General features: G+C 36.6%; 1 protein-coding gene across 3 annotated transcripts in view; it reads left to right on the top strand.

Moving 5' to 3' along the window:
- Nucleotides 1-21,652, top strand: part of LOC113232262 (axonemal 84 kDa protein-like) — an 83,703-nt gene that overhangs the window by 14,169 nt on the left and 47,882 nt on the right. For 2 of the 3 annotated variants that reach the window (XM_026466931.1, XM_026466932.1), the window contains exons 1-10: nt 4,383-4,506; nt 6,313-6,365; nt 8,286-8,423; nt 10,140-10,214; nt 10,741-10,946; nt 13,132-13,298; nt 14,161-14,296; nt 16,323-16,423; nt 16,872-16,947; nt 17,802-17,887. In XM_026466931.1, coding sequence (XP_026322716.1) covers nt 4,437-4,506; nt 6,313-6,365; nt 8,286-8,423; nt 10,140-10,214; nt 10,741-10,946; nt 13,132-13,298; nt 14,161-14,296; nt 16,323-16,423; nt 16,872-16,947; nt 17,802-17,887 — 1,108 coding nt within the window. In that variant the 5' untranslated portion in view covers nt 4,383-4,436. Of the gene's footprint in view, nt 1-257; nt 350-4,372; nt 4,507-6,312; nt 6,366-8,285; nt 8,424-10,139; nt 10,215-10,740; nt 10,947-13,131; nt 13,299-14,160; nt 14,297-16,322; nt 16,424-16,871; nt 16,948-17,801; nt 17,888-21,652 lie in introns of those variants that run through there. The other variant, XM_026466933.1, reaches the window with a different exon arrangement.

Raw genomic sequence — 21,652 nt, 5'->3', positions numbered from 1 at the left:
TTCCTGTTCAGTCTTGCCAATTAAACACCGTGTTTTAGCGGCGTTAAACAGTTTGACAAATAATAAGTAGACTCAGTGTATATCCTGTAGAATACGAACTTGACTCGGTGTTCAATGCTCAAAAAATCCTCTTGTCACGCTATTTTTCTAATTTTGAATTATTTTTCACTAAATTTGTTTATTACCCTCAGTATGCGCGATGCACCAGCTGAAATATTATTTGATGTTTTCGTTAAACCCTTGCTTGTCTAATACAGCCAAAAAATTGGAAGAAAATGAACAAAAAGGAGCAAGACAAATGGATGGCTGAGAGAATAGAACAATGGCGAGCTGAAGTAGAGGCTGAAAAGTTAGTTTTCCTTTTCTTAAGGTGAACTCACGCCGCAAAGTAACACTCACCAGTGCGACGCGTGCGTAATTCTATGCAACAACTAACGCGGGTTATTTACAACGCGTTAGTGAATGTTACGCATGTGCTGCCTTATGATGCTCAATTAAAAATAATTGGTAAATAACAATTGTGCTAAATAACAATTACGCGTTGTTGGGGCACTTATACATGTGATCATATGACAACAGTGCTCTTATCGTAAGTCATCAAAACAATACGAACTATTTGAATTGGAAATTTTATAATTCTCCTATTTAAAAATAACACAGTCATCAACTATTTTCGTTCGTAGAATCTGTAATGCTCAGGCCACACAGAGGCGGCCGCTGAAGCGTTCCAGGCGCGGGAGTTTTTGTAATGTACGAGGTTACATGAACTGTATGGCCAGAGCATTAAGCTCTCTCCAAAAAAGTTGTCATTTCGCATATCGTCGGGGGTAGTGCAATTTTCAAGTTAATTAAGTCGCTAAACCAAATCCGCGTGTATGTCGTGGCAACTAAATTCACGTGATTTACGGGAAACTATCGTTATCAGTCCGTAGACAACATAAATTAATGCTTACTGTCAAAAATCGAAAGTCGTAGCCATTGAAATAACAAAGTGTGAAATCCATCTCCTATAAAATTTGGTTTGGTGCAGATATGCAGCGTGCACAAGTATGCGTCCACCTTTATTTATCCTTCCTTGCTTTCTATCCCTGTACCCGCCCGTTACTACTGTCCGTACATACCGTGTCTATGAATACAAAACACTTGTTAAAAACAAAATTAATTAATTATTTAGTCCAGTGCGGCGTACCTATATCTGTTTTATAAGTAAAAAAGAAAAAACGGACTCAAAATGAGTAAAAGAGAACGAGAGGCCATGATGGCTGAAAGGATGGAGGCTTTGAAGGCAGAAAGAGAAGCTGAAATGTAAGTTTTATTAGACCAATTGGATGACTTTATTGGGATAATAGAGATCCGCGATGCTAGTATAAAAATATCGATACGTAAGTACAACATTTACAGTACTACCGCTTAACAGAGTCGGCTTCTGAGGTAGCTGCGCGGTGCGGGAGGAGTGACAGTTTACGTAACAGCTTTGTCACACACGAGATAATTTCAACAAGATTTTTTTGACGATATTCAATAGCAAGTTGATTGAAAAAAATGCCTATCAAATTAATCAATAGTTGTTATGCGAGACGTTCAATTAAAAAAACTATTTCATTGATAATTGAAACTAATAGACAAGGCATTTGACACTTTTTAAACCAAATTGAATATCGTCATTTTGAGTTCTTAGGTTTTCGCGATTGTTATACATAGGAATGAAACTATTTTTCCGGATTTAAATCGCGTATATTTGTTTTTTCAAACAAAACGTCGGTTTGTTTGAAAAAACAAATATACGCGATTTAAATCCGGAAAAATAGTTTCATTCCTATCGTCATTTTGTTGAACTTATCACGTGTGCAGCGCGACATAACTGTAACTCCCGCCCCGCGCAGCTGCCACCAAAACCGACCGTTAGCAGTTATGCAGCTAACAGATTGACTGCATGGATCGTAAAAAGAGTGTTGCACTGTTGTTATTGATAAGAAAATATAGGGAAAAAAAACAAAGAAGATTAACATCGCAGAAATGCGATACGGAGTCATTCGCAAATACTTGCGATCCGTCGTGCGAGCTCGCAGATTTCAGAAGTTTTGTGTTTCGACTAGAGTTGCAACGAATATTCGATTACTATTCGGTTTTCGGCTTGTTCGGCCTATTTTTTGCTATTCAGCCGAATACCGAACCTTAAAAAAGGAGGAAGAAATAAGGAAATAATACAGCAAATTATCACAAATAGTAACTTCTATGAGATCAAAAAAAGGTAATAAATGAACACTACCTATGATTTAAAAAAAAACGCTAACAAAATCAACCTAGTGCTTATTATTTGCAAATGAAAATAAAATTAAGTTTTTGAAATTTAATCAAACTAAAATGAAATAAACAATTACTTTCTTCGTTAAGATGTCTAAATTTGAATTATAAATTTGAAAATAAAATTTTTGAAAACAAAATTTAAAAAAAAATTTGAAAAAAATTAAATTAAATTAAAAAGAAAGTAAATTGAATTTTTGTTTCTTTTTACAAAACTATGCATCATTACTGGTTTAATTTAATATTTATATATATTCATCAGTCAACCGTGACCATGAGACCTGTAAGGAGCCCGAAACGTCGGTTTATGTGAAAAAACAAATATACGCGATTTAAAATCCGGAAAAATAGTTTCATTTCCTATGTGTGTATGGCTATCTTTACTATAATGCAGTTTGCGCGCCAATTTTCGTAAGATCATTAATCAGGCCGAATAGTTTAGCCGAATATTCGATATTCGGCCTGAAAGCGAAATACTATTCCTTGCAACACTAGTTTCCACCCTTAGTACAACTAAAATAATAATGAGACAACCCTACGCTCCAAACAAAGTGTAAATATTGATGCGCTGAACCGGGTGGGAGTTGCCCTACTTGTATTACACTATGGTAATACCATAGGCCAATAAATGACTTAATATGACTGCTAATCGAGATACAAGATGGCGTAGTCGGGTATTTAGTATTTATTGGTACACCAGATGTGGCCACTTGTACCAAATAGCTATTATATAAAGTAATTTGTTTTACATTGACGAGTTGCAATTCACCTCATCCGTAGAACAAAGACCCATATGCAAGGCTACTTATTCTCAGAACATTGTAAATTTCGTTCGCTGTTCTTGGGAGTCGATATCATATTGACGGGTGATCGTTTTTACTTTCTGAAATAAAATAATACGTAAATCACCTCTCCTCCCTATCTCAAAGATTGTTTCGTTTTTCATAGTACTACTCTCAGTCGCGCCTTACGGTCTTCTCTCACTCTTTCTTTAAACTGCCCTATCCATTCTTCTAACTTCTATTCCAACTCCTTCAAGGTTAGAAGCATCAAGCTGTGGAATTCTCTGTCTGAATCGATCAGATGCGCTAAGTCTGTTGAGTCTTTCAAAACTCTACTCAAAGCTCATTATCTTACACTCTAATTATTATTATTTTCTCCTATTCTTACCTGTGTTATATCTTCTGTGTTGTCATTATTATGTTCTATATAATCCTACTTTCAAAGGTTTGTGCAATCATATGTATTTTTTTTGTTATTTATTTATTTTATTTGTTTAAGTATGTTATTTACTTATTTTACTATTATTTTTTATTTCTGTTTTAGACTATTTTTATGCGCCCTCAATTGATTATTGTCTCATAATTTCCTGTAATCCGAAGGTTGCTTGGAAGAGATTGCTATATAGCAATAAGGCCGCCTGTTGTACCTGTCTTTTTATTTTTTGTATTGTTTTGTATTTGTCCCAGTGTGCAATAAAGAATGTTTGTATTGTACTGTATAAAATTCTGAAAACACTTGTATCTATAGGTCTTATTTTGAATAACGATATTACGTATTTATCCTCTTTTCGTTGTATGATCACATCGGACTCTGTTCTTCGGATGAGTCGAATTTATCAAAACTTCTCTAATTTCTAGTGATAGTGATAACAAACAAATCAACTAGATGGCGCTTATTGCATACATTTTTATGCAAACTGCTGGCTATTTTTTTATTTTCATAAGGATTAACGCCATCTGCCATCATCGTTTAAATTAATTTGTAACATACAATGCCTTCTGTTGACACGCATATTTGCTAAAGATCAGGAGAAAATTTTAGCAAAAAGCAACAGACTACTTATATTTGGTATTAAAGAGGAATTTATGGATATCCACTGCCATTTAAATAATATCAACTACTTCCAGGTTAGATCAGCGCCATCTAGACATAAGACGAGATTTCGACCTTTTTCGTAGTTACAATCTGTAGTATGGAGACTAGCAGTCGTCTTGAGTTGTTGGCACATGGTAATACCCAAGATTGACAAGGAAGCTCTTATCATACATCTGTCTCTTTCGTTCAGGCAAGCCAGGCTGGCGGGCGCAAAGGAGAAAAGAGCGGCCTTAGCTCGGGCACGCGCCGAGCTAATGGCACAGGACTTGGAGGAGCAGGACATCCGGAGGGATATCTTGGACAAGACATGTGTCCTATTTGAGAGTAAGAATAATAATATAATTACCCACAGACTGAACATGGGAACATTGACGAAACTCGAAAGAGTATAAATTGCCTCGTCTAATGACCATGGCATAACATTAATACGAGGAATAAAAATAAACTGGCTGTTCTTGACAGAGTTGTCTTCCCACGGAAGAAAAAAACAATAGAAGTGACATAAGCCTCAATTACTATCGATACCGCACAGAGACAAATGATAAACACTACGAAATCTTGATAATGATTGGTCATAGTTTCTAATTTAAAAAGATGAAACAAATAATTGAAACTTTACCCAGTCTCTATATTGTTGAAAGTCCAATACCTTTATTCCAAGTTACTATGTTTTTGAATTTTATATTGAAATTGTTTTCAACGTGCTGCCATCTTGCAGCCAGTAGCTGGACTACGACGAACGATTAAAATCTAAATCAATTCGATCAACAGAAAATTGAAAATTTTCAATTAAAATAAATCATTTGAAATTAAAATAAGACATACCGATGATATGAATTACTACTACGGATGCACTCCAAAACAGCTTTCTATGATTTTAAAAAATTTGCGCGAAAGAATGACACAACTATACCATACAAAGCGAAAATTGCGGACTGAGCTCAAGTAGGTCTTTTGAGACCTAATGTTGGCACGCATGCGATGCTAACTAACCACTTCTACTGTATTTATTGTTCTGTGGTCTTCACAACGCTAGAAATTCAGTAATAAAATTCCGGTTGACATTCAAAATTTGCCATTTACGAGGTAAAACTATACAGCCGTTACCATAGCTAACGTAATCGATATTTTGATTCGAATCACCGGAGAAGAAGTGCGATAAACTGTCTTAAACTAGATCAAGTGGTTTAAGTATTTGCTATTAAATAATGGCCTTGCAAAAAATATCCGATACACTTAAGGATGTTGTCTAAGGCCGCGGCCGCACTACTAAGGTGACTGCGACGCCACGGTGATTTCGTGAAACAAACACATTTAAACATTTGTCGGTGGCCGCACTGCAGAAACGACAAACGAAATTTATTTCTTCATATTGCAAAGAAATTTCAAATGGTCTCGAAGTAATGACGGTGTCTGCATTAAATAAAACTATTTAGCGACTCGCGACGACACTTGAATTTCGTACGACAAGAAGCGGTGCGACGGCGATTTACGACAAAATGTGGGGTGATGTACCTGAGCAGCCACACTGTCGTAAGGGACGTAGCGGCGTTTCGCTGGCTTCTCGCTTTTGGAATGCGGCCACCTATTTTCTCGCGTCGCCGCCGCACCGCGCTGTCGCCGTACCAGTGCGGCCCCGGCCGAAAGAATGTACTAATGTATTACAGGGTAGGATGTACTTTATCCGATCACTTAAAATCCTGAAAACAGGCTAAAATAAATGTCTAAAACAAATTATTTAAGAATAACATATCTAACTATGTGTACATCATTTTTGTATGAAAATATTTGTCAGAATCGGCTAAATTTTGCTTGTCAATTGGAGCCATATTACTCTTATTACAATCATGTTTATCCCAAAATTTGCAAATTGCTCAACAGTTTAACAACCATAAAAAAACCATAACTTAGTAACCATAAACTGCCTCCGTGGCCGAAAGGCTACCATGGCCGGACTGCCACGCAGAGGTCCCAGGTTCGATTCCCGGGCTAATTTGTGATTGTCTATGTGTGTGTTTATGTGAACCAGTCAGACCATTATGGACTAATTCATTTTCTGTAACGTTGCAACGTGCAACATTATTACGCAAAATCTATTCTAGATATAATTTTAACGGTTTTCTGTTTTAGGATTTGAAAAACAAAAGATTGCCGACGACAACAAAAAGCAAAAGGAAGCCGAGGTAAGCCTCTAAATGATAATCACACCTCTAATAATAATACCTCTTTATCAGGAATGAACGCGAAGATTAGGTCATTTCCTGTATAACAACATTATTTAACATTTTGAGAAATGATACAAGTTCTAAAGATAAAAAAAAATTATAGGAATTTGTGTTTTAAGTCAGGTATAATAATAATAACGCACACACTCATAGCCCCGCACTAGGGAAACCCTGTATCGCGGGTACCATGGACACACGCATAGACAGCCACAAATTACACCCATATTAAAAAAAATAGCAAACATAATTGAATGATAGTAAAGTGACTAAGGCATAAAAATATTATATTTTAAGATGTTTTAAGATGCCAGAGACTTGACAGAATGCTTAAACTTTGGCAAGCTATTGGCAAAGATGTCGACAGTGTTGATACAGTTACTGTGAAATACGTACTACACGAAGCTGAACCTTGGAACGCTTTTATGACACTCAAAAGTTTTTGCACAGATTTGAGAATTCCATGCTATAACGAACTTTATGAATTAAATTTAAAAACTTAAAATTTCAAATTTCAAACCAACGTTTTTCTAACTATAACACGTGAAACACGCCCGTACCCGGGGTCCTACTCTTGAAGCGCGAAATTGACGGACTTCGAGAGTCATTCCGTACGCGACTTTTAAATTAACTCATTTTTATTAAAATAAATCAATTAAACAATTATTAGTTTAATGTATTTATTAACTTTTATTATATTTACAATTAACAATATAAAATGATGTGATAGACCTGTACAGATTTTTTATACATAATGATTCAACATAAGCGACCGTATCGATGCAAAAAAAATGTTGCGCCTTCGCGCGTTTGTATCGTCGCAGTCACTCGTTTGCATCGCTGCTAATAGTCGCTGTGTGATGAGATTTCATGCTTCGAGAGTAGAGCCCCAGCATACAGCAAGATGGAAGTAATATTGAACGTTTATTTATGTATTTGGATAAAAAGAAAAACATTTTATTAAAGAAGTATTGCGAAAGCTGACCGATCGTGCCGTTCATGGACTTTGCTAGTATAATATTACGTTTCAGTTTATGCGTAATTATTATTATATTTTTGTATATTTTTAGAAGTCGTGAATAAAGAAATTGCAAAATAGTGTATTTTAGAATAGATGCAAGAACACAACGCAATTTATTACGTTCGATCATAAAGTTCTTGTACGTACATTTCATTTTAAGCATGATTGAATGTTTATCTACTTAAACTATTGGTTATTTTATACTACACACATAAAACATTAAAGCCATAAAATACCTAGTCAAATAATCAATTAAACAATAAGGACATAAACTAAAAAATAAAACACAATGTGACAAAAATGTTTAGACAATATTTAAATGATACGAATGTTAGCAAAGGAACGTTTTGACGAAAGGCCTCTTGCCAATGTCAATGTCACTTCGAGATTGAGAACAGTGTGACCATTTGTGGCAGACTTCTGCCATTTGGGCAGATTTAATTTTTATTCATTTTCATTGCGACAGAACATGTTAACGTTGTATTAAATGTTTGGCAGATTTAGGAATATTCTGCAAGTTCTTTATTATTTTTAGGTACAAATTGAAAATTTGTTGTTGTTTTCTGCTACTACGAAGACACATCTGAAGCGAAATACAGGTCAATGTTATAAACATAACTTATATCGAGTTTATAACCCCAGCTTCTACAGGCTGTACTTAATTAGCTTTTTTGATGTTTTCATTATGAATCACAAGTATTGATAGGTCCCTTTAATGCACGTCGTCAAAAACACTGTTACACACGGGATGGCGCCATCCTTCTTTGATCGACTTCTAATGTCCAGATCTTTTCTTCCGATACAATTAAATGACCTTCATTGCTTAGTATTTGATGAATAAAGTAATGTGTAACACCCAGTGGCAGCAATACCTCCGGTGTGACGGTCTTCCGGATCCAAGAGTGGTGACTCAGGTGGCCACGTATTTGCACCGTTACAAGGAAACCGCCAAATACGACGTCGACGAGTTGGAGACCAAATGTGTTGAAATTCTACCCGTAAGTGTTACCATTTGTACATATAAATCTCGCCTATGTGTTGAGATAATAATATCGCAAACGACCACACCCATTACCTGGACTAAAGTACACAATTCCCTGTACTTTGAGCACCAGAGCGACGGCATTCACCCCAGGCACTAACTGACAGACTGACAGAGTATCATAAAATTGTCAATCTGACAGTCGTGTGCCTGGTGGTAAGCGACACACCTAAATAATAATAAAATAATAATAATAATAAATGTTTATTTCAGTAATACAATTAACTTTACATTAACAGTGGATGGTACCTCCTATTAAGCTTATCAAGCCTGTGTCATATTTAACATTTTTAACTTATACTTAATGTAGTGTTTAATTTTTACATTTCCAAAGATCGACAAAAACAAAACAAACAATTTTCTTAACTTCTAATTTTTAATTTAATTTGAATCTTAAAACGTAAGTGTGTGCATTTGTATATGAAAAAGTATGTGTGTGTGCGTGCGTGCGTGCGTGTGTGTGTGTGTGTGTGTGTGTGTGTATGTGTGTGTGTGTGAGTGTGAGTATGAGTGTGTGTATGTATGTATGTATGTGCGAGTGAGTGTGTGTATGTATGTATTTGTGAGTGAGTAAGTGAGTGAGGGTGAGTGTGTGTATGTATGTATGTATGTGTGTGGGGGGGGTGTGTCTGTGTGTATGTGTGTTAACCTGTTGCCATAGATTAGGAAAGTAGTGTTTTTAAAGCAACTGTTCTAATAGATCTTCGGTTTCCTCATACGATTTCGACTGTAGCCATTTTGATGTAATTTTTTTGCAGTCTCTATAACTTTTGGCGTATATTTCTAATTCCTTATTAATTAAATTGTACAAATGGGCCGATCGTTTGCTGAATTGTCTGTTTGCAAATGTTGTATTTACTTTAGGTATTGTGCCACAATGTCTTTCCTTCTCCTCTTCGAAATATTTAGATCATATTTTAGAGACCTATGTTGTCTGAGTACAGTTTGAGTGATGTAGAGTTTCCTTACAGTGGCTAAATTTGATAGTTGATACAAACTGCTAGTGGCAAATCGTCTTTTTTTAAAATACATTATTTTAAGCAAATTGCGTTGCGCACGTTCCAACTCGAGAAAACGAGTTTTAGCAGCTCCACCCCATACAGGAATACAATAAATCAATACAGATTGAACCAAACTCACGTATATTTCCTTAAGTATATCCCTAGACGACGAGACTCGCGGACCAGCGACTGGTCCTGGCACTACATATCTTACACCTATCCATAATAGTTGCAATGTAACTCAGAGCTTTAAATCGCAAAGATCTGAGGGTCACTGCCACTGCGCCCATCACCTTGAGACATAAGTTGACAAGTCCCTTGTGCCTTCTAAACCGGAACACAGTAATGCTGACATTACTGCTTGGCGGCAGAAATAGGTAAGGTGGCAGTACTTCCCTGGACGAACTCTTTCACAAGGAGCTCTACTGCTACAATGACGTGGAATGTCTTCCTTCTGAAGATTCTTCCTCCTATATCCTTTGCGCTATGACATGACTCAAAGGCTGGCAACGCATAGGCAGCTCTTCTAATGTTGCAAATGTCCATGGGTGACAACGATCATCTCCCATCATGTGTCTCGTCTGCTTGTTTGTCTCCTTCTTTACATAAAAAAGTCTAACGCAATTTTTCCGAATTTATTTCAATAAATACTACGAATATTTTATTTTCAGATGATTGAAATGCTGGAAGTGTTTGTAGCCAACGCAAGACAGTACACAGAACAGCAAGTTGCTAATTACAATGAGGTAAACACTGCCTTGGCAGTGTCGAATTTATGTAAACATTTATTTTCTTTGACAATTATCGTGATACCTATCCATGCTGCCGTGCGAGCCGCCATGCAAACTAAGACTTTTTGCCGTAGGGCCATCTGTGAGAAGTCTATGAAAGCATTTCGGCCAGGTACCGTGACAGTTGCCAGCAGCTGATTAGAGATGTCGCTTTAACAATTGTAATCTCTCTCTCTCTCTCTCTCTCTCTTTATAAACATCCATTATCTATAATGCTCTATAAAGTAACATGCTGTCTGAAGTTTTGCTTTGATAATGCAATGCAAAGGACTATATTACAGCTAATGAGCCAAATAAAGATCTTTTCGGCTACTCGCGGTATACCATTCATGTTTAACGCTGTATAGTTTAACCGATTCCACAACGAGATTAGAGCTCTCGCGATTGGCTACCCACCTATATCTAGAAGACTTAAAACCGCATTCCCTGCAATAAATTATTCCCATGAATCAGCGACGCGAACTTATCTCAAATATTTCAGATCCGTCTTCAGCTCCGCGAACAACTGGCCACAGCAATAGAATTTGCATCATACTTCGTGTTACGTGATCTCCAAAAAAACTTACAATTTGACAGCGTTAAAATCGCCCACTACAACCGCACCTTTCAAGCTTTGAAGCTGAATATTTGGGTCGCCATCAAACTGCCCACCAGAAAGAAGAAGCCTCCTGATCAGGAGCCAGAACCGTAAGATTTTTGGGAATATTAAGCCTTAAGAGTGGATCTCGAAATCAAATTTTTCCCGTACTTATACGGTTCATTTTGCTTCGGTGGACCGGCAGGGACACTGGCGTTATTTTAGAGTTTATTTCTTTTACAAACGAAATTAATGTCATTTGAAAAATGTGTGTCGTATACGTGTTCTATTTAGTTCAGTTGATATAAAAAATCATTGGTATATGTAAAGTACGCATTGAATACAGCGATTTTCTTGTAGAATTCCGAGATAAGTTAGTGTTTTTTCTATCGTGAAAATTTTTAGAAATCGTATTTTGACATCCTGTAGTAATCAGTGTATGTCCTCAATTTCAATATGTCGGAGAACATCCAACATTACGTTTACGAAGGCTGTTTTTTTTAAAAACCTAAAACGTCAAAGTGACAGTTCCATTTTGTTTCTTTTAATTTTAGTTCTTACTCGATTCTACTCGATTGTAAAGATGGCGTGATTGTCGATACTTTTTATTTTATTAAAATGGCAACACTGGCTTGTCTCTGGCCGGAAGTCAGTTTAGCTTCTTTTTTTAAGTTCACAGATCGCTAAGGTTAACCGAGCGGCCGCCTTTTTCTAAGTTCATTCTGTTTCCGATTGCCGAGGAGTAATGACATCCAAAGACATCACGCCTATCTAAATATATTTTCAAGGGATTTAGTTTGCAACACAATAAATCCACATTGGTGTACACGCCTGCGTTATTATTTGGAAGAAATTCCTCGTAATTGATGAGCAATCGAGCTTGATAAACGCCCCTTTTGATGACCCGCCGTTAAATATATATTTTTTCGAAAGTGATTGATTCAACACTTTGGCTGTTATACAGAATCAACCAAAGCTTTTAGAGGTTGTTTAGACTCTTATCATGACGTCAAGGTTCTCAATATGCATTGTCTGTTAATAAATATAGTACCTAATGCTTGTACATACAGCGTTATTATGCTAATTGTAAACATATTTGCATAAGGATTACAAAAAAAAAGAGGGAAGAGAAGATTACAACTTAAAAGTAATGCAACTAAAGACTAACATAGATGTTAATTTGGCAGTACTAATGAGAATACGAGACGAAATAGTTGAGGAGATTATTACGAATTCGACAAAGATTGTTGTCGAAAACATCAATGTCGGAAACCTCCAGATTCTGATATGAGTAAATCATTGTAGGTTCGGCACATTTTAGTCACGGGTTATAAAAGGATGTATTATTTCGATAAACATTTAACATAAAGGTTTTAGGACGACGAAGATTAGGTTTAATGTTAAAGTTAATAATGTGTGATAGCAGACTAGGAGAAACAAGGCTACCGTGTATGAGCTTATGCAAGACAACAATATCCTGTATTTTACGTTGGGTCCGTAGTGAACAAATTTTAAACTTGACCAATCTCTCTTGGTAAGTTGCAAGAGTGCGACCCAGTCCCGATCGGAATGTGACAATTTTAAGAGCCTTGTTCTATACTAATTCTATGAGGTTGGAGTGCAATTCATAATAAGGGGACCATATAACACAGCCGTACTCAAGTAAACTTATTAGACAGTTGAAGAGGTTCATAAAGGTGGAGGGTCTTTTAAAGTTTTTAGTAGCTCTTAAGATGAATCCTAAGGGTTTATATGACTTAGATACGATGTTATCATAATGATTTGTCTATTTAACGGATCCTTGTAAATTTATCCAACACGCAAAAGATACTTCAGACATATTGTCTTTATTATAAACATTGCTATGCGACCGTACATACGTTTAAGTAGCACCAGAGCTCCTTGTGAAAGAGTTCGTCTAGGGGTTCGTCTAGGGTAGTATTGCCTCTTGGATGCCTCTTAGAGAGGCGAAACATGTGTCGGGTATATTTTTGATGATGGTTTGTGACTATAGTTGCGCTTGTGTTATTTATTTAATTAATTTTATACGGAGGGAGGGTGGGATAATTAACTGCATAAAAAAACATTCAACACAAGCACAGCTATTTTACACGAATTAACCTTCACTGGGTTCGCGGAGTAGCAAATTAATTTACTTCCATTTTTATTATGTTCAACTGTTTGTGACAAGGAACGTAGTAGGATATGCGCGGAAGTAGAAGACATTTATTTTGTTATAGCAGTATCGTCCAAAAAAGTTACAGACATAATAAATATGACCAATTTCTTCATCAGGCAACCCGTGGATTTAGCATTTCCAGCTATCCAAGTGTCAGTAACGCTTCCAAAGACAATCGAAGGATCGAATCTCAGCGTAAGGGCTTCCAGGTCCGAAATCGATCTGTTGAGCGAAAGGACCAGGTCCTTTCCATTGTTGCACGATTTGCCTAACAGATATGAAGGTATGTGTAATACATTCAGCCAAAATAATAATCTCGAATTTTTATACCTTACTTTCTCAAATTCGTATCTTCGTATAAAGAATGATTATTCAGAAGACGGCAAAACTTTCTATTTATTCTAACTAAGGGGTTGATTTGGATCCGTTACTTTAAGAATAGGTAAAAACCAGTGTGTGAATATGAAGGAAATATGATAAAAAAAACAACCTACAAAATTTGTTTAAATACAATCCATTTTTGCATTTTAAAAACTTTGTGCGTTAAGATACGAGTTTAAGAAAGTACGGCGACGATTTGTAACAATTGAGTATTTTTAACAGAAGTAAATTCAACAGCGAGACAAAGACAGAGCGCTGTTGTAACTAGGGTGCAACCAGGTTATTAGGTTAACCGAAAAAACCGAATAACCGTCCATTTTAGAAAACGATTTCAGCTAATTAATAATAAATCCGATTTTGAAGGGTAAGTGGTACCTCTGCGTGGCCATGCACCTGCTATGGACAAGCGTGTCGCTTACCACCAGGCGTACGACTTGTTCGTTTCTATTCAATTGTATAAAATTAGTTTCAGCGAGAAATCAATTTAGAGACTTATAACATCTTTTTGATCAACAAGTTTTTTTTTACAGAAATAAAAACGTAACCAGTCAGTCAAATTAAGTAATTATTATATTCGTTTGTCATATTTGCAAGTCTAACTCTGGTAACACCGATAACCGAATAACCGGGTAATCGGAAATAAAAAACCTAAAAATCGGTTTTTAAAATCAAACGGTTCTTTGCATGCCCTAGATATAACACGGAGTCGTCCTACCTAAACCATTAAAAAATACAATCTAACGTCTAGTTAAAATGTTTTTCAGATTTGTTCATCTTCAACGTAAAAGAACTTGAGGACGTGCAGAAACTGAAGAAGGAACAAGACGTGATTAGAAACGCTTTTTACAAAGGCATCAGAGAACGAACTAGAGAGCTGGAGAACATGATTAAAGTTAATCCGTATGTTTACTGTTCTACTGTAGGTACATCCATATGGAGTTTTCTTAACGTTTTTCTAGTCACGGACCCCTCTCAAAATTTCAAAGAGCTTACGGACCCTTTCCGAAAAGATGAAGAAAATCTTTCTGCGGTGCACGGATAAACTTACTCAAGTTTTTTTATGCCGCCGGATCATTGACTTACAATTATATGGACGTCGGGTCCGCGCTAAAAAGTGTCCGAACTTATAGGGCGTTAAAATCGTATACAGAGAGTCATTCACGCTTTAGTCTTCGTTTGTTCGACTGACAGCGAAGCAAGCAAAATTAGACAGTACTGCGATGACATTACAATTTCAATTCAACGTTTTAGCTTGTTCATATTCCTTTACATGTCACTACGTTTAAATAGGTTGACTTGGGACATTTTTTCGTAGTTTTTGTATTAGACCCGTCGTCCATTTATTTGCAAGTCAATGCGCCAGATTTAGATTAATAAGTATTCTTTTTATAAAATTTTTAATAATAAATCCGAAATAAAATAGGCAAGCCTCGCTCGCTCCTATAATGGGAATCCGTGAAAGGGCGCGAAATTTCAAAAAGGTCACGTGCACTGCACCTATTACACTTCAATACAGAAAATAATTAAAATCAATCAAGAAATTTTTAATAATAAGTATATAAGTAGTATGTGGCTGAATTGCAATAAAATTTCTGTTTAGATAACGTTTTAAGCGAATGTTTTAATTTTGAACTTATGTAACCTCCTTGCTTGAACCTGATCTATGTAAGGAGGTATGTCGTGCTACAAATAGAAAAAAAAACTCGATACCGACCATGGCTGTAATGGGGAAAAAAAGCCCCAGGGTTTTATTTGGTGCGTCATAGTCAAGTTAGCAACCATGCAATCATATTATTTACGAGCAAATGTGATAAAAACTATATTTCGCCTTTCGCGTTTGGGGTGTCGGCGCAGCGAACATGGAAATGACGGAGTTGCGGAGTAGTTCGAATGATTGTTTTTAACATTATTGTGTATGTAGTACACCAAACTTGTTTTATTGTGGAATATTATCCAATTAGTTTATAAACGCATAGAACTATAACATGAGTGTGCATTATAAAAACGTCTTAATACGTAGTCGTAAAACTATTTTTCCGGATTTCAATCGCGTATATTTGTTTTTTCAAATAAACCAAACGTTTCGGGCCCTTTACAAGTCCTATGGTCACGGTTGACTCCACACAGACGTTCCACAGTAAATTGAGTAGGTTAGTATACTATGCTATTTCATCTGAAGCACCCTAAGAATCTCAAATTATATAAGTTTTTAGCGAATGTCTTATGTATGTGTTTTAAGTGTTCTATTATTAGGTAATAGAAATAACAATGGCGCAAGAAATTAAACAAATTTTTAAGAGTTACAACATTTTCATAAGCAAAGAAATCTTAATGTCACAAGTAATTCTTTTTTTTATAATTTCAAGTGACGGGACGAACAAGTCGTGCGCCTGGTGGTAAGCTACACGCCTGTCCATAACAGTTGATGTGCCACCCAGAGCTTTAAATCGCCAGATCTACCACCGCGCCCGTCACACTCAGACATAAGTTGACAAGTCCCATGTGCCTGTAATATCACCAGCGCCCTCACCCTTCAAAACCGGAACACGGTAATGTTACATTACTGCTTGGCGGCAGAAATAAGTAAGGTGGCAGTACTTCCCTGGACGAACTCTTCCACAAGGAGCTCTACTAAATTCACCAAGTACAAGATATTTTCTGACAGGTTTAATGCGATTCCAAGTCGATAAATGTGGTAACTCCTTAAGCTTAGGCCACACAATGTCGGGCGCGGGAATCTTTGTAATGTACGAGTTTCAGTGTGACAGTATTCAAATAAACTCGTACACTACAAACATTCTCGCGCCGGAACGCTTCCGCGGCCGCCTCTGTGTGGCCAGAGCAGTACAAGACAATCCTACAAACATGGATGACGCCTTTGATAATGCCAGCACCTGAGATATACGCTTGATACGTTTTTTTTTAGATTTGCAAAATGGGACAAGGAAAAGGATGAACTGGATCAATTACAGCTGGCTGAACCGCCGCCTTTGCCTGACCCCAGAACACACTTGGGTGTTCTCAACGGTGAGCAGTGCATTTTGTTTGTTTTGTTTGTTTGTCTGTTGAATATAGACTGCATTTCGACAAATTATCAATTCGACAGTATTCTTAGGTCCTTAATGACTGCACGGGATTTTTAGGTTACGAATAGCACCTAATCATACCTATGTCTTAATCTAATTCTCATGAGAGGTAAAGCGGTAGTTATATAAACCATATTTGTGTTGCAAAAACGAGCGATTCGTTCTGTGTACCGTTTAGGTTCTCGGGTTTCTCTCAGAGAAAAGTATAATGAGACTGGTACAGTACATTTACTCAACACTGAAGTATTCCTCCCACCACCGAAGATCGAATTACCAAAGTGGGTGTATTTTGACGCTTTAAAATTGACGCTCTCAGCGAATAACGCTTCAAACGTAGCGATATTTTCGTGGCCGAGTTTTTTACCGAATATGCGATGTTTTGATTGCAGAGAAAGCGTTCCAGAAATATTTAAGAAGTTGTATGTGCAGACACCGAGGTGGTGAAGTCAACATGCGAAAGTATAGGTAAGTTAGTTATTAGCCATTGTACGATAGAACACCAGACCCATATCGCCAAGAACTACTACTTCGCATGCCCAATATAGGCTATAAACCCTTAGTTGCGGCTACTATGCTTCAGAACGCGCCCGGCCATTATCGTAGTTTAGCATCAATCGAAAACGCGAAAAATGCCTAATTGCGCCATTAGAAACTGCAAAATAACCACAACTGTGAGAAGATAAATGAACAGGGACGTTTTCTTCCACAGTTATTTAGTTTTGTAATCAAAATATGCGTAATTTATTTTAAAATCAATTATTTTCATTGCGGTACTTGCGGTGTCTATTCAGATATATGTCTGTGCAATTGACAATAGCAACTTTTTGACATATCGTACTACTATTACAATAATGTTGTAACTCAAAATTTGTGAAATACAAGATTATATCATTGCTGAAGGTGAAATTTCATTCTCAACACGTCAATAAAACTGTTTTAGAATATTATAAAAAACAGTCTAAAAATCACTTTACTCGAAATGAGAAAAACCTTACGTGAGCTAGCTCTAGCCAAAACAGTCCTTACTCAAAAATGTGATATGATTTTTCCCTTTTATTTAATTTAAATATATTTGAAAAGTAAGAAATTGTGATAAACTTAAACCCATACATAAATTTTAATGATCTTTCAAAGGAACCGAGTTATTCCTTTTTCATCAATTCCTAAAAAATACACTTTTTGAGTTAATTAATACGTCATTGTATTAACAGGGCGATATAATTTTATGATGAGAATAGAATCTACATCAATAAATATACCACATCTATTTTTCTTTTTTTTTCGTTATATCTAAATATTTGCTTTTATGTTGTTTTTAGGATATGCGGTGGCGTACTTAACATGGATCTTTTAGTGACTCCCCCTCAACCGAAACCGCTGGAATATGAGGTTGTCTTAACTACGTGTAAGTAAAATGAATTTAAAAAACTACCATTTAATAATGGTAGTTTTTTTCGTCCATGTTATTTTAAAACATAAATTTCAGATTTATTTCATAAAAAACTTTTTAAAAAAAACGTTCAGTACACAACTCGTCCTAAATATCTGTGGACCCCTCCCGCTTCGTCTAGCGTCACCCCACTTTCGCCTGCTAAGCTGATTGAAGCGATTTGTCGGGGAAGACGCCAATTTTATGGTATTGATACCTCCAATTTTTTTTATTTTTTTTTTTCATTTTTTTTCACTAATTTTTGTTTCTTTTTTTTTCACAAAATTCAGGGAGCATAATAGTTGTAAATAAATATGGGTGTGTACAAAAATAACAGAAAATGACAAAAAGATAAAAAGTTGGCGTAGTGTAAGTACATTGTATTTTACAATACACCAACATAGTAATTAATTGGACTAAGTTTTCATTTCTCGTTTGGGTTACACCTTTTAATTCTACGTTGTTCATTCGAGACCATTGTTCCTTACTAGCTAGGTCATTCTCGAGCCCATCCAACCGCCGCTTAATATCAGAGATTTGCTCCGCTGACTGCTCTATTTTAGCCAATCGTGTCTCGACCCCCCCGATCCTAGCGTTCAACTCCTTTATGGTGTTAGTGAACTCAAGCACAGATGACTTTATACTGCTTATCTCCTCTCTTAGAGACTTGAGCTCATGCGATAGAGCTTCAAGAGGCGCAAGGTTCTCAGCTAATCGTGCTATTTCTTTCAGTATGAGAGAGTCCCTACCAGGCGTAGTAGTTTGGTTAGTATTAGAAGGAGGTTGACGACTTGCTGGTATGGTACTCGGGGAGGGAGTGCGTATTCCGGCCTGTTTACACTTAGAGCAATGCCACGAAGATCTCCTCTCGCCTAGTCTTGAATAGCCAAATTCCGTGATCCCGCCACAGTGATAATGAACCGTACACCTGGCTCCGTCCATCAAGTTCTCAGTACAAACGATGCATTGAAAACTTTTCATTTTTTCAAACTTGAGAAGCACTGGAATTTACTACGCGATTTATTAAGTATTGGTGATAAGACACGGCCGTACGCTAGTGGCTTACGAGCGAAACTGATTGTTTTTTTTATGTATGTTACGCGATAACTCCATACGGCATTTGCGAACCGATTTTGATAATACTTTTTTTGTTGGAAAGAGGGTATGTACTTCCTGGTCCTATTTAGATTTGAAGAAAATATTCCACCGGTAAGGGTGGCAAACTAGGGGATGAATCCGGTTTCGCGCACTTTCCGGTAACCGATTTCAATAAAACTTGGCAAATAGATATAATTCCACGAACTTCTGAGGTCGGTTTTCTTGGTACCTACTCTGTACGGAGATTATTTTAGAACTATATTGACGTCTTCTTGCATACCGTGCCAGACGCTATACCAACTAAGCCACGGAACGAACCAACGGACCTCACGAATTCTTCTATGTGCTTGCGTCGTGTCTTTGTACTTGGTCTTTCAACGACTTTTTAGTCGTAGCGCCATCTATGAGAAATCTATGACAGATTTATCACCCAGTTAGTACCTTTACAGCTACTAGCCAGGACTGGCGAGAGATGTCGCTATTCACTGGATTAATTAAATTTTTATTGAATTGATATTCAATTATTTTTTGTGAAATTACTCCACTAGTTTGTTATAATTGACCATAAGCAATAATAATATTTTCGCTTCATTAGCTCGGAAAGGCTTTCTTTCTCCTTAGAAATCTGCGCGCGAAAGCGTTTATTGCACACTAGCGTGGAAAAGGTTTTTAAAATTCGACCTAACCCAACTTTTTCTTCTGAAAAAAAAAATGACACGTTGAAATAAGCGACTTGTCGTACATTATTTATTTATGTAATATAAATCCGTTGGTATATTTCGTTCTTATTCTTTGTTGACATTAAATTGACAATGATAACTAATTGTGTTTATTAACTTATTTTAATTCGTTGAAGAACTAAAATAATTTCAATAATCCCTTAATAACACATAATAAAAGTATAAACGAGAACAAAAATTAGCGAGGTGTAAATTCAGAACGCATCCGAAGATAATTTTTTTCTTGTAATTTAAAAAAAAACTGATGTTTTATAGATCAATTGTTTCTCTTTCATCTACCATTTACCTCGCTATAATAACGTGAAAAGTTGTGTATTTCGCTCGCCAGCAAAGTTGTTTTGCGTCTCGTGTCTTGAATATTTCACTACGCTCTGGAATCGCGGCATCCTTCGCTAGCTCTGGTTTCAACACAAGCACCCCCGTCAAACAACAATTTTACAGCCTTGCATAACAAATAACTATTTCTACTGTATACTTTAATCTGTGAATTACTGAAAAAATATCCCGTAAGAACACAAAAACGTTGCTGATCGCAGGACTTAAGACTTTCAGTCACCTTTTTTAAAAATTAAACGTTTATTTTCTTACCAACACTACAATTTCTTATCATTCTTCTGGGAGAAACCTGCCTTGCGAATACGTAGTAGAGTTTAATCAATATGACAATTTTCATTGTCACTTGGTTACCTATCAAATAAAGGCATATTCATGGGTATATAATATAGAGGAGCTAAAAAAGATTGCGATGAGAATAACGGGCTTTACACAGACACTCTATCGCGCGTGATACAGCAATCAAGAGGAAGACCAAAGGAAAATGGAAAGACCGCGCGATTGCGCTCTTCAGTCGCGCACCCCAACACGCGCCAGTTTCACGCGGTCTATCCTGCGCTATTAGCCTTACACGGACGCTCTTTCCCTTGTAACAAAACAAACACGAGCTATCGCGCGCCAAATTCATGGAGTTATGAAAATGTAATTTATGTTAAGAAGAATAGTAATTTATTTATGAAAAATTGTGACAGATATAACATTAATACGAGGAATAAAAATAAACTAGCTGTTCTTGATAGCCGTCTTCACAAAGTCACAAATTCATTTAAGGGGTAATGTAAACGCTTCTATTACAAGATTCCGTTTGATATACAAAATTTGCCATTCACGAGGTTTAAAACTATAGTGAAACAAAAACTTTATAATAGGGGTTAAAGTATGAAATTGCCGATTTGTACTGAAAATCTAAATTGTTTATTTTTTAAATTTTTAACAAATTTATTTAATCAAAATAGTTGCCATTATTATCTATACATTGCTGCCATCTAATGGGAAGGTTATTAATGCCTTTGCGATAGAACTCCGACGATCTAGACTGCACAAACTGTGTGAAAGCATTTTGTACTGCCTCCTGGGAAGAAAACTTCTTGTCACGTAGATAATTGTCCAAATCACGAAAAAAATGGTAGTCCGTTGGAGCAAGGTCTGGTGAATACGGAGGATGACGAATGGTTTCTAACTGCAGTTCCTGAAGGGTCAAAATGGTTTCTCGTGCTGTGTGAGGTCTCGCGTTGTCGTGGAGCAATAATGGTGAAGATCGATTCATGAGTCGGGGCTGTTTTACTGCTAGTTTTGTCAACATGGTTCGGAGTTCGGCACAATAGACATCTGCCGTTATTGCTTGACCAGATCGGAGAAAACTATAGTGAATAACACCATGCTGAGACCACCAAACAGTTACCATTACCTTTTTATTGGTAAGTTTTGCTTTAGGACACTGTTGTGGCATTTGACCTGGGGTCAGCCATTGCATTTTTCTTTTCCGGTTATCATAAAGAATCCACTTTTCATCACATGTTACAATTCGCTCCAATATTCCTTCATTTCTGTACCGGTTCAACAAGGCAAC

Source organism: Hyposmocoma kahamanoa, unplaced genomic scaffold (genome assembly GCF_003589595.1).
Source record: "Hyposmocoma kahamanoa isolate Upper Pololo Valley unplaced genomic scaffold, ASM358959v1 67, whole genome shotgun sequence".
NCBI classification, from domain to species: domain Eukaryota; kingdom Metazoa; phylum Arthropoda; class Insecta; order Lepidoptera; family Cosmopterigidae; genus Hyposmocoma; species Hyposmocoma kahamanoa.
This window is presented reverse-complemented; position numbering and strand designations above follow the sequence as displayed.